Raw genomic sequence first — 14,026 nt, forward strand, 5'->3', positions numbered from 1 at the left:
CCGATTGCACCGGAAATTCAAATTTTTCAATCATTCCTACCTAAACCCAACTAAATAATTACTAATTTGTTATTCAAAACGTGGGTGTTTTTCTGGAATATCACATCTTGAAATGTGAGTTTGAAAAGATCCAAGGATGGTAGCTCACTCTTAACTGGGCCCAATCTCCTCTAATTCGTGGCTTTGCAGGCCAATACCCGCTAAAAATAGTCAGCTACTTATGAAAGTATTATCATGTTATTTTCCCGGGGCTCCAAGTTTCGGCACATACCGTGTTTCCCGGAAAACAAGACCTACCCTGAAAATGAGACTTAACCTGAATTTTAAAAATGATTTTAATATACGCCCTCTCTTCAAAATAAGACCTAGTCAATAACGCGAAATTTTGTTTTTGACCTAGCCGATAGCAAGAAATCTCTCCTACACGTTTTGATGATTGATAATTAATCTATGTTTTGCAGTTATTTCGAATAAAAACGTGCTGATTGAACGTAAATGTATGTCGGTTTTAATATTTTGCATATTTGGAAATCTCGTTATTCTCTCCTTTGTAATTTTGTTTTTGATAAATGAAAATATAAGACATCCCCCGAAAATAAGTCCTAGTGTTATTTTTCGGGAGCTTCAGAAGTATGTGTACCAAGATGGCGCACAATCTGAACATAGTATTTGTACCAGATTACAGTTCAGGTTGTGCGCCATCTTGCCACACATACTTCGGGAGCGCCATGACCTCAGTTAGCAATAATATTCACAAACAGTGTTTGGACACCTATTCACGGGCGCATAAGAAAAGGGATTCTCACGAATCCCCCGAATCTCACATTTAGATTTATCCGATTCCCAAGTATTTTCCAAATATGTGGGCTCCCGAAGGATGTGCACCAAGATGACGCACAACCTGAACATAGTATGTGTACCAGGTTAGGGTTATCAGGTTGTGCGCCATCTTGGTGCACATACCTCCGGAGCGCCCCAAATTTGTGTGTTTTTCGGAAATATTGAAATAAACTATTTCTATGTCTGGTTACACTATATTGATAATTTTCTGAGTCTTAGAAGTCGTTCCGTTGATATCATGTCAAACAAGCCTAACGTGGAGGAATGGGAAAAAAACTGGGAAGCATGGAAAGTGAAGTTTGGTGAGATTTTTTGAAGGTTTTCCTGACCGCATTGACTTGACCTGCTTCAACTTTTTAGTCCACCATGAATCTATAGTTTGAGTAGCACTTGGTAGTTCAGTGGTGCCTGTTATTTCGCTTACTTTTTCCACATTTAGTGGTGGTTGTAACTGTTCTATTCAGGGGGGTGGTTTTGGGGGTCGAAACCCCCCCCCCCTTTTGAAATGTAAAAAAAATAAAAGCATATAAATTTCAGCCCCTCCCTCTCCCTTTGTAAATTTCTGGCTACGCACCTGGTTCTATTGTAAACTTGTAGCCTACCTTTTCAATCAGTACGCTTCTCACTTTTAGCTGAGCGCTATAGGTTTCTTGCTTTGAGAAAACTTGCAACTATCAGTACACCCAACCGACAACATTTCTATAAGTACTATTTTTACATTAATTAAGTTACCGGTACCTTACTCAGACTACATTTGCAAATCTTTTTTCACTGCTCTTTCTACTTTTAGTTAAGAATTCGAGACTTTGCTATGACCAATACTGACATAAAAATGTACCCGTTTCCGTACTGAACGCATCGTATGTGTCAAAAACGTAAAATATAATAAAAAAAAACACACCCTCGAAAAATAAGTTCCGACACGGTATCACATTCGAATTACCAGAAACCCCCGATTACTTAACCTTTGTGAACATGAATAAAACTTTCAACTCTTTGTTACGTCACAGACAAAAAGTATGATAGCGCCGAAGAAGAGGAGAGACGGCATAACATTTGGTTGCAGAACAAGGCGAAGATTGAAGAACATAACAAATTAGCAGATGCCGGAGAATCTACATATTATCAGGGTGTTAACCAATTTGCTGACAGGGTAAGCGTAACCAGTCAGAATCATTTACACACCGAAAATCAGTGATGCGTCACTGGCCAGAATAGTGAGGAGAAAGGGTTTTATCGATTATACGCGTTTTTTATACGCTTCTCGCTCCGAACAAGATACTCTATAAATAGCCATCGCGGGCCAAGGAGCTACTATAGCAGTGGTTCCCTGTCGGGGCCCGTGGCCCACTAAGGGGGCCACAAAGCAGTAATGCCGTGATTCGCCATATGATTAAAATGTCTCATAGGCTCGTCCCCGGGATAAATATGTATGTTCTAATCATAATGGCAATAAATCGAAAAAGTCCACATTTAGAAAAAAGTAAAAACGCTACTTTTGACCAGGGGGGTGTTCTTGGAGGTCAAACTCCCCCTCCCCCCTTTTAAAATGTGAAAAAAATTAAAGCATCTTTCTGCATCATACATAACAACTTTTCATAGCTTGACACGTTTTTTAGACACTCAAGATTCATGAAAACACACATTTTCCGGCGTTCGGCCGGACCCGCTATCTGTCTCGATCTAAATCGGCAAATATAAATTTCTGACTCCTTCTCCCCTTTGAAAATTTCTGGCTACTTCCCTGGAATTTACTGCGCCAATATGATAATTACACTTGTTTCATTTTCTAGAAATTTCATTTGATTCTGTATTCATATTTTAGGCCGAAGATGAACCTGTATGCGGCTGTCAGCATGGGGGACTTAAATAACCGTGAACGACGATCCAGGTCAACTCAAATAAATTTCTAATCGACAGTCTTCCTATTTTTTTTTAACGCTACGAATATAATCGCCCTACTACAAAAAAAGTTTCATACAACCAGGCCCGTTAAATAGAAAACTGACTTTTTTATGAGTGAATTGGAGTTCGGACCCCCCCCCCCCCCCCTTCGAAATGCTAAAAAAGCATTTTTAGCAAATTTTCGTTGCTTGAAACGCTTTTTAAACCCTCAAGACTCTTGAAAACACACAATTTGAATTTCCGGACCCGCTGAATTTTATACCCCCATCCCCCTTTGAAAATTACTCGCTACGCCCCTATCTGGCAATCAGATCGTCGCCCGGTCTATCATTGGTGGGGCAATAACAGAATACGTATCTAGACATTTTACTATGTTAAAGTTTTGTGATGACTTGAACTCTGCCTAAAGCCGAAAAAGTATCAATTTTATGTGGGTATAATTTTATGTTGACTACGAACTTCTTTTGTGTTATGAATATATATGTCAACAATCACGTAGTATTGCTTGAAATGTATCAATAAATCTTTATTACAGCCGGTATTGCGTAATTTCCGGTATGTCTCGGTACTGCACGAACTATGTCAGTAACTTTGTAGTCATTCGATAACGATGTAAAGCAGTCAGTGCTTTAGTTGTGAATGTACTATTGTGAGATAGAACAGTAGGGAGGGTACATTGCGTTAATAGCCAGCTGATGAACCACTGAAAACTGGACGACGAAAAGTATCTATGCATGTAAGGGGAGAAGAGAAGTGTCAAAATAGCCAAGGAAAACAATGTATCATAAAAAGGTCGGGGAATACTGGCATAAAGGAGGAATATGCACAAGGTCATTAGAGTCCATAAGCACTTAAGATTTTGGTGCCCTATTTATGGGCAGTTATAATAATGAAACTGGCATTCTATATTATCTGAAAGTAGTTTTCAATAAATTTATCACTGACTGAAGGGAAGATACGATTAATTTGCAACAGTTCTCATGTCACAAACATTGGTGGAGAGGTTTAAGATGATAGGCTACTACTTGACCTACCTACTACCGTACACGTAGGCTACACGTAAGCATCGTTTTTCTAAATTTTCGTTCCTGTTATTAGTTGTGGAATATTATACAACTAATGGGAAGATGGAAATTTTCACCACCTCAAAACTATTGCATTGAGCCTTTTCTAAATCCTAGGAGCCTCGATATTTCACCCATTTTTCTAAATTTTTGTTCCAGTTGTTGGTTGTCGATATTTGTTCGCAATTAATGCACTTAAAAATGAAAGTAGACGTAACTATTGTAGTTTTTAACCTTTTTCTGACTCTTATGGGCTCAACATTTCAACAATTTTTTATGTTTCATTCTAATTCAGTGGTTCTCAACCTTTTTTCGTTCGTGGCCCATTTTTGTTGCACAAAAGTTCTTGTGGCCCATTAACTTCTTATTGCAAGGGGAAAACTAAAAAAAAACAAGATCTTTCTGTGAAAATGGACACTTAGACGTTCATAAATAGAATGGGAATTACCTCTCAGTAGCAGACAACATCATCGTCATTGATTTCTATTGTGACTTAAATAAAACTGGCATAGTTCTGTGGCCCGCCTCAAAATATTACTGTGACCCAACAGGGGGCCATGGCCCACTGGTGGAGAACCAGTGTTCTAATTCATGGAAACATTTTTATATGACAAATGCGAACATTTTGGCAGAATCACAATCATTTTGGCACCGAAATACGAATTGAAAAAACTGAATTTTTTTAATTATACGTGTCTCAATTATATTAATAATTTTCCCATCCTCCTCAAAACATTGTCGACATTTAGTTAACCTAAGATTAATGACTAAGCAGGAAGCTCTTCCGTGTGGAATTATCGCTTAGTCATGCATACGTGGGAGTAAACCAATTCTTGAGATGTCACGACTTGCAATTCATTTTCTTTTTTAAATGATTCCAGAGCGTTCTAAAGCATGTTTGTTGTGATTGGTTAATGACATAAAGTAGGTGTGGCCAGTGCAGGCTTGTTCTGAATGGAGCACAGATCGTGTTATGACTGTCGCCATATTTTTCATAATCAAATAGTAGAGTAAACGCAGACCAGATCGTTAGATACAAGGAAGTGCTGCTGTATATAGATTAGACCAGCGTTTATCAAATCATGTTCCGCGAGCTTCTTCGATGTGTTACGCGGGACCGGAATCGAAGTTACGACCGAATTGGCCGCCATGGCAATCTCGATCGTACTCCACCGCTTCTGTGTTTGAGATTTGTTTCCCAAATGACGACAAACAAGCGGACAGGCCTCGCGGACTGAGCGTCGGTATCTCGGGCCAAAAAAAATTGAGAAACATTGAAGTGAAGTTGCCTGCTTACCACTTGCAAGAATAATGACGCTTTTTCGAAAATGCCACAGAAAGCCTATCTGTGACTCGGATTTCTTTTTCCCGATATAAAGATGAATGTACTGATAGTACAATCCGATCTAAAATGGCTTCGGATAAGCTGTCAATTTGGCGCTCCTGAAGTATGTGTACCAATATGGAGGTAAATAAGCCTTAACCGACCAGCGGTTACGTGAATTAATTCTGTAGGTGAGTCTAATTCACTTTTTATTGAGTGCAAGTGACCTAGCTTTGAGCAAGTCGCATTGTTTTGAACAAATATCCTATTTATGGTGATGTAACGTTACAAAAGAAACTAAAATTTATTTACGATTTTGCCGTTGTATGACGCGTCCGTAACATCGCCTGAGGTTCAAACTTTCTTAGCTAAGCTGTTATAAACTGTAACATGTCACTACTATTAAACTGCACGCATATCTTTCCTATAATTAACCTGGTTAATGTTGCTGTAACATTACATCAGACTTGCCGAATGAAATTGTTTTCGAAATTATAAACGATTATGACGTAACAGAACTTGTAAACAACAAGCAGACGACAATAATATTATTCAATATTGTATTTGAGCGGCGATGCGATGGTAGATAGTAGCGTAACAAAAATTTTATTCAGTGACACAATATTTTAATTAATTCGTACAGTTTCATAAAAAGAAAATTTGAGAATTAGAAAGAGATATCTCAAAATTCACCAATTTGGGGCAATTTGGATGTACGATTTTAATATACCGTATTTGCTCGTTTTGTAGCCCGGGCCCATATTTTTTTACCTAAACTCACCAACCGGGCCCTTATTCAAACCGGCCCTTATTCAAGCACGGGCGCTTGATATTTTTAAAGTAAAATTGCGACGCCCTATCAATATTGAAACGACGCACTTGGGCGTCGCGACCCCCAGTTTGAGAACCCCGGTGTTACGTATTCAATGCCATCTGTCATGTAATTGGACGCCTAAGGTGTGAATGTTATCTATCGGCGCTTAAAATTTAACAGCGTTGTGACAAAAGCGCTTCTTATTTTCTATTGTTCTCTACCACTGAAAAATCAGCTTTTACATCGGGCGGGTATTCAAGCACCGGCCCTTATTTATTTTTATGTTTTGTTCACATCGGCGGCTATTCAAACGGTCCCTTAATCAAGATCGGGCGTTAAAACGAGCATATACGGTATACAAAGATATCATACAATTGCAGTTCCCCAGATTTTAATTTCAGGGGGGGGGGGGAGTGTTTCCAAATTTAGGAATTTCAAAATACTCAAATAGAATTTTATTTACGTTACGAATTGAAGTATGGTGTCGCACCTGAAAATTATAGGGGAGGGGGTTTGGTAATCACTGGTCCGAAGCCTTGTTTAGTTTTAAAGTGTGCGTCAGATGCCAGGTCACAATTGTGTATAAAATAATATTTCTGTCAGTCAAAAGGAAATTTAAAATATAACATTTTGGAGGTTTTTTTTTGCTATGACAACTAGGAATTTCTTTCTAAATAAAAAAAAAAACATTGAAATTGAATCAAATTTTTTAAATTTATCTTTTCAAAATGAAAATAAGTCAGGCATTATATTTTTAAAATTAAAGAATTAAATTCTAAATTTTCGTTAAAATGTATGTATGTTTTTTTTGCCTCAAAAACGTAACAGTATCTGCATAATAATTAAACAGTATAACAGAGACGGGATACATGTTCAAGACCTTACCGGTAAAAATTTGTGATCAATAACGTTATGTGGTGGTCCATTACCAAGTATAAGATCTGTTTGTATTTTAAGAAACTCATGACAATTTTGAACAGAACTTGAAACGGAATCTTGCATAGACACGCCATTACGTATTTAAAAAATCAAAAATTGCGTCAAATTCCAAGCCAAAATTCTTGATCAATAGCTTTATTTGCTTGTCACGAGAAAATATGATTAAGTCATTTTGATCGGAAATGACTTTTCCGAACTGTTTGTCACGATGGCACATAGCGGCCCGATACCAAGTGCGGAAAAGGGACTTTGACTTATTTGGGGAGTACCAGTAATAGGTGCCAATGATTGTTTTATTGCTTCAATGTTTTTCAACTTTTTTTCTTAATTTTGATAAGGCTGTCACTCACCATTTCAATTTTCTTCTTCGTAGAAAATTGATGAGCTTGAATATAGACAGCGGGTTTCGAATATGGATGAATTTATGGTGTCGATCAATAATTAAAGTGCTTTCTACGTGGAAGTCTTTTGGGTTTCCATGTGTAGACAGTAAGTTAGAAATAGTAATGATTATATATAGTCCAATTCGACATACGAATAGTTTTTCCAATAGATAGATATTGGGTTATCTCATAGGCAGCAAGTAAGGAATTGGGATGGATATTTAGATCAAATCGCTAATTGAATGTGTAGATAGTCTGCAATATTCTATAACATAGTATGATCATACAAGTAATCGCTTGTTTAAAGCCTTATTCGTAGAGAAGGCAAGAATATCTTGTGGAGTGTTGTATAATATACAACCGATGCTCGCCTATAATTTATTTTTAATTTTGTGCGACAAACCGATAATTTCAGTTCAATTCAGACAAAAGTTGTTTGTTATTAATTTTCAACTCAAGACATTTTTGCGACCTTTTCCAATCAATTCGAATTCCCATGACTTGGCGGAATTTCAAGACGTCTCACATGACTTCAATCACGTGGTTATGAATCATCACATGACTTTCGGTGCAAACGCACTCAAGCATGACGCGCAGGCAATAAAAGGTAACCTGAGGGCACGTTTCTGGTCTCGTCATGTGATTCGACTTTCATTTTTGATCTTTCCATAACAGGAGTGGTTTTAAGAGAATTAAAGTTGATTTAAGTATTTAGTATTTATTCGGTATGGGAACATATGGCTGTGTTTACATTCCGCGCGCTCAATTAATTTTACTTTTATATTTTAGGGGTATTATCTTTGATCGCTTCATCACAAATTTTTTAATTTGACTGTTTATCTTTGGTTAGGATAGGTTATTGCGCTACCACAAAATATCTAATGTGTTTTCTTTGATTCTTTTTATATTTTGTTCATCATTAACTATGGTCGTAGCCAGATATTTTGAAAGGGGAGGATTGTACTTTCCTGCCAAGTTAGGCCATATCAGCTAGCCCGTCCGGAAAACACGGGTTCTCAAGAGTCTTGAGGCCTATTGTCTTGGAATTAAGCATGGAGACAAATGGCGTCATCAGTTATGACGTCATCATATTTAGGTATAATAAAAGCAACTTTGAAGTCTGATCAAGCATATTGTCTCAGACTTGAGATTCTTTTAGTAATGTGACGCAGCATGACGTCATTAGATTTGTGCAAGATCTGATAACCCAACATTGACTAGCCTAATCGGAATTAAAACATAGTCAAGGGAAAAAATTAGTGGTGGGCAAATAACATGAGTTCATTGCTTGAAGAATAGAAACAAAATTTCGTTCCGCTATTAAACAAATATCGAAAGTAATACTTAGTCACCTAAAATAAATCGCCGAATTTAATATATTACTCATCGGTTGTCGTTAGGCATTGATGTTTGCTAAAGTCGAATATAGGTAAAGCGATTGGACCACAAATTGTGAATTTAATTCAAGTTGTATGTCGGTCAGGGTTGTTAAGTTCCCTAAGCGTTTCTAACAGTCTATTAGCGAAGTTTTCAAAATTTGAATTTCTTGAAGTTGAAAGCTACAGTCGGAGTCAAAATTGCTTACCCCTATGATAGAGATAGATATCGGTTGAGACAGGATTTCACAATTCAAGTCACACTGCCAGGGAGAAGCTAGATGAATTGAATTTCACAAAGTGAAGATATAACCTACGGTTGTATTTTTGCGGCGTTTCACTCCGTCACTATGAACATGGCTTCAAACAACCTTACGTAGATTGATATACATTGAAATATCTGTAACACACGAGTGAATTTAAATTTGCCTTGCTGAGTGTCGGACATAGATTTTTGTTAGTGCTTGCCATATGATTTGAATAAAGAAATGCCCAGTTATTGTAAAAGTAAATGAATTCCGAAAAGCTTAGGTTCTTACAAGAAAATTTAGCATTGGAACTATGTAGGACAAGCAAGCTCTGAGCGATATTGTTTTACATCTGAGTTAATTTTCGTGACTTTGCCTAGAGCAAATACAAAGATAAAATACATCAAAAACTGAACCACATGAACCGTGAATTTAAATTTTCCTTGCTCATTATTGGGATTTTTATTAAAGCTGGCCATGTGATTTTGATAAAATTTTTGGAGAGACATTAGAAATGAGTTCCGTTGAGCTGTATTCCTTTGTGAAAGAAAAACTCCCCAAAAAAATAGGTTTGTCAATTGGACGTTGAGTAAGATTCTATCACTTTTGAGTGCTTGTGGCTTTGCCTGGAGCGAATACAAGATAAAATATATTAGAGTTGAACTCGGAATAACATTAACATTAATCGGAGAGATCTGTAACCTGACTATATACCCTACAGGCATTTTGCAATATGTCGTGTGTTGTCTACTAGAATGTATTTACCAATAAGCGGCTAAATGTACTTTAATTTCAGTGTTATTGTTCAACGTAGCTTACGTAAATAATGCCCAACTGTAGATCAAGGATGATACACGCTTATGCTTCGTAGAATCGTTACTTCTTAACATTCTTACAAACGAAAACTCACGACAACATTACACCAAAAACAAGTTAACATTGCAATTTTTTTAAATCAAGAAATGCTTATCTGAATACTCGTTGTTATTTTACTAACGGCGATCGTTGAGTTGATATATAGTTGTTTTTCCACGGTGATTCGTGAACGTGGATTCCCAGCGTAAAAAAAGCAAATTTGATAGTCAGATCAGGACTATTGTCTTGGAATTCAGCATGGAAACAAATGACGTCATCAGTTATGGCGTCATCATTTTTAGGTCTGATAGAAGCAAGTTTGAAGTCTGATCGAGCCTATTGTCTCAGACTTGAGATTCTTTTGGTAATGTGACGCAGCATGACGTCATTAGAATTGTGCAAGATCTGAAAAGTGATTTATGAGCATGAAAGAAGCAAATCAAGAAGTCAGGTCAGGTCTATTGTTCCCGGCGTGAGTTCCTCTGAGACAGTTGACGTCATCAGTCATGACGTCTTCGAATTTGCAATACCCCCAAAAAATTCAGTATTAATTTTGTATGAATATACCCGTTTTGAGCAAGGGCTAATCGCGAAATGAAGTCGATTTATCGTTCATTTTTTTAACGTTCTGTTTTAGGGCTTGAGTCCCTTTGAGACAAATGACGTCACCAGTCATGACGTCACCAAATTTGCATATCCGAAATTAAAAATGCGAAATATTAGTTAACTTCAACTCATTCTTATGTACATAAGTCTACTTGCGGCTTCTTTCGATGCTGGGTTTATTTACCGAGGAAGGTAAATGAAATATTAAAACGTTTACGATTTTATAGTTGTACAAGTATAGACGGGGCTTATTCAGTATTTATTTTAAAAACAATATGCCCGTTTTAAGCAAGGGCAGATATTGAAACGAGTTCTATTTATCGTTCATTTTTTAACGTATGGTACAATACATTGTAAGACATTTAAATCGTCTTCGGCGAGTCACGGATGGCTGAATTTTAATAATGTCCGCGTTGCTGACGAATCGCTAAAGTAAGAATATGCTGGCATCAGCTGTAAGCGTCAGTATTGCTATGGACTTTGTTTTAAGTTGAGTCCGTTGCTTACAAGGGATGTCTTGTATGTATAGGGTCATTTTGGATTTGCCAGTTCAAGAAAACGGACCTTGAAACACCTTGTAGGGCTGGGTATTTAGGCGATTTAGTATATGATTATGGTATGATCATTCGATTTGCCAGTTCAAGGAATATGACCTAGGCTTCGTTGTACAGGGTAGTAACTACAAAAACAGAAAATTTAAAAGTCAGATGAGATCATGAATAAAATGCGTATAGGTATAGTTTGAGTTTAAACGATATCTCACAAGTTAACCTTCAAAACGTCACACGAGCTTGGACTTCTATGTAAGGACACTGCCCTGAAGTGCACGGGCGACATTTTGAGCATCTATGAATGTAATATAACATATCCCTTTGAAAAACTTTGTAAAAGGTATTTGACAAATAGAACCTTGGCTTTGTTATAATTGTTTTGGGTAGATAGTTTTAAGTTGTACGCATTGATTATGGGCGATTCAGTAGATGGTTGTGACTTTTAATGATTTCGTATATATTTTTTATATTTGAATGGCATTCAGTAATATTTAGATGAGTTTTGAACAGCAATTTGGGAGTATACGCCGAATTCTCTTTGGTTCATTGAGCAGGTTGTATGACGAGGTGTGCGTGACAATTGGTATTACTCGATAGTGACCAAGGTTTTCCGGCCTCCGATCGAACGACCAGTTGCTGTTAGAGTCTAACGTTACAATTAGAATTTTCAAAACCCCACCTTTGAAAAATCCTGGGTAGGCCCATGCCTGTTTGCTTAGAGACAGTGGCGTAGCCAGGGGGTGGTTTTGGGGGCCGACCCCCCCCCCCCCCCCCATTTTGAAGTGTAAATAAAATAAAATCATTTTTCTATATCATAGATAGCCATTTTCCGTAGCTTAAAATAAAGTCCCACAAGACTAATAAAAAACACGCGTATTCCAGCGTTCGATCGGACCCGCTAGCTGTTTCGATCTAACTTGGTAAATGGAAAATTTCAGACCCCCTCCCCCCCATTTGAAAATTTCTGGGTACGCCCCTGCTTAGAGATAAAGAAAAGCAGTTGCATGCATATTCAAACAATCGGTGTGAAACTATAGGAGTTACGCATGTTGGAAAATAATAAAAACGACGAATTCTTGATTAAATGGCTTTTTTGTCATTTTTGTAAACCGCTTGTCGAAAGAAGTCTGACATCGGCCAGGCGAAACGATACAGAAATAATAATATATTATGAAAAATAACTGCATTTGTGTTTGTGTACAACAAAACTCTTGAATTGCATATCATAAATTATTGTAAAACTTTTTCATTCGTATCGCCGCTTGATAATCAGTGCAGGTTATTCGCGTTTCCCATCACCATGAAATGCAAATTTTTTCTTCATACTGTATGTACAATGTGTATTTCCAGTACGGTGAAAATAAAAAAATTGCTGACTGCCGTTTTCGCCTTTATATAATCTGACCTATATCCATCCCATCGAACGTATTATAAACATACATTGTTGTATTATAATACAAAACAATTGACCTACTTATGACATCATAAACATAAGGAAAGAGATTTTGTCTGCGTAAAATGGATCGGAATTAACAGCGATTAACAATAATTCTATGAAGATTAAATTGTATTTCTCGTTCGCCCTAGTTTTAGAATGTATTGCATTAGTAATAGCCGACTTTGATTAGTTTTAACAGCTGTCTAGGAAAGTTATGCCAGATTAACTACCTACATTTCCGCAGACTATATTTTTCGCTGGGTCCATATGCTGTAGCAAGAATAAAGATGACTGTTCTGGGCTGCACATTTCACATTAGTTATCATTTGTACTGAAGATTGAAAAACGTTTCTTATGAATGAGATCTTTGTGTTGTAAGTTATTTGTGAGTGAAAGAGCACTTGGCTAACAAGCGAATATTGCGAGTTCAAGGTATTGTTGTATTCCTTATCTTAACAAGCAGAGTTCCCATAAAATAATACTAAGTTGCGATTACTTTTTCGGTCATTGCATATTTATAAACTGCGAGCGTCCAAGATAGGATAGTGTTTATTGCAAGCGAAAGCCGACAAATCGATCTTTGACTCGATCTTTTTCATAGTTTCTTCGGCTTGTGAGTTGTACTATATATCAGTCTTTTTGAAGCGGATATACATAAAAATAGATACGTTAGGAGTAAAAACAAAGGGACTATATGGGATCTATAGCGCTTCCTTGAAAAGACAGAATTATCGCGAAACTGGTTTTACTCATGGATTGTACCTAACCGAAATAAATATTGAAAACTCGTTGAAGATCACCAAACTCATCTACTCTATTAAATTAAGAACAACATGTACGGATTAGTATATCTAAATAATCTGTATTGACTCTATTTGTAACTTTACGTTTTTGTGTATTGCGAGGGGCGATAATTAGGTATAAAGTGCTGTAAACGGACACATAAAGTTTGAGAACCGCTGATTCACATAACTTAAAAATGAACTTGGCGAACTTGACCAGATGGTACCCATGTGCCGTTTATTTCATACAGAACATGTCGTGTTCATCAAGGCGGGGAAACCGATACCTTGGTATCGCCTCAGGGCTCGAGCGAAAATGGGAACTTTGGAAACCACCGCGTGGGCGACCGTAAAGCTGTCGTAGGTCAATATTTAGTTCCTTCGGGAACAAAATACCAACAATCTGTTATAAACCTCATTATGTCGAGAACTGTAATAAGATAGCAGTAAATATAATAATATTTCATAGTCACGAATATCGCTTTTCTGTAGAGAAAATTTGGACCTCCTGAAGTATGCGCACCAAGATGACGCACAACCTGAACTCAGGTTGTGTACCAGGTTAGACTTCAGGTTGTGCGACATCTTGGTGCGCATACGTCACGACTGTCCATTCATTAATTATATCGCTTAATAGAAATACTTGATAGGTAAATAAATTTTATGCCGTTAACGTAAATGATAACTATGATAAAAGCAATTATAATCACTACCTATTACATTACCGCGAAATTCTCTTATCTTTACTGTATTTTTGAGCAGTACGGCTAACTGCATTAACTTAATATCTATGATAAGAGCAATTATAATCACTACCTATCACATTACCGCGAAATTCTCTTGTTTTTACTGTCTTTTTGAGCACTTAACCCATTACCGCGAAATTCTATTGTATTTACTT

General features: G+C 37.0%; 1 protein-coding gene across 1 annotated transcript; it reads left to right on the forward strand.

The window, feature by feature from the left end:
• Positions 1-984: 984 nt before the first annotated feature.
• LOC120334819 (cystein proteinase inhibitor protein salarin-like) lies at positions 985-3,284 on the forward strand. The gene is made up of 3 exons (XM_039402324.2): positions 985-1,142; positions 1,851-1,993; positions 2,666-3,284. Exons 1-3 carry the CDS (start codon positions 1,079-1,081, stop codon positions 2,711-2,713), a joined length of 255 nt encoding a protein of 84 aa, XP_039258258.2. The 5' UTR covers positions 985-1,078; the 3' UTR covers positions 2,714-3,284.
• The last annotated feature ends 10,742 nt before the right edge of the window (positions 3,285-14,026 follow it).

The sequence above is a fragment of the Styela clava genome, chromosome 1, assembly GCF_964204865.1.
Source record: "Styela clava chromosome 1, kaStyClav1.hap1.2, whole genome shotgun sequence".
NCBI lineage: Eukaryota > Metazoa > Chordata > Ascidiacea > Stolidobranchia > Styelidae > Styela > Styela clava.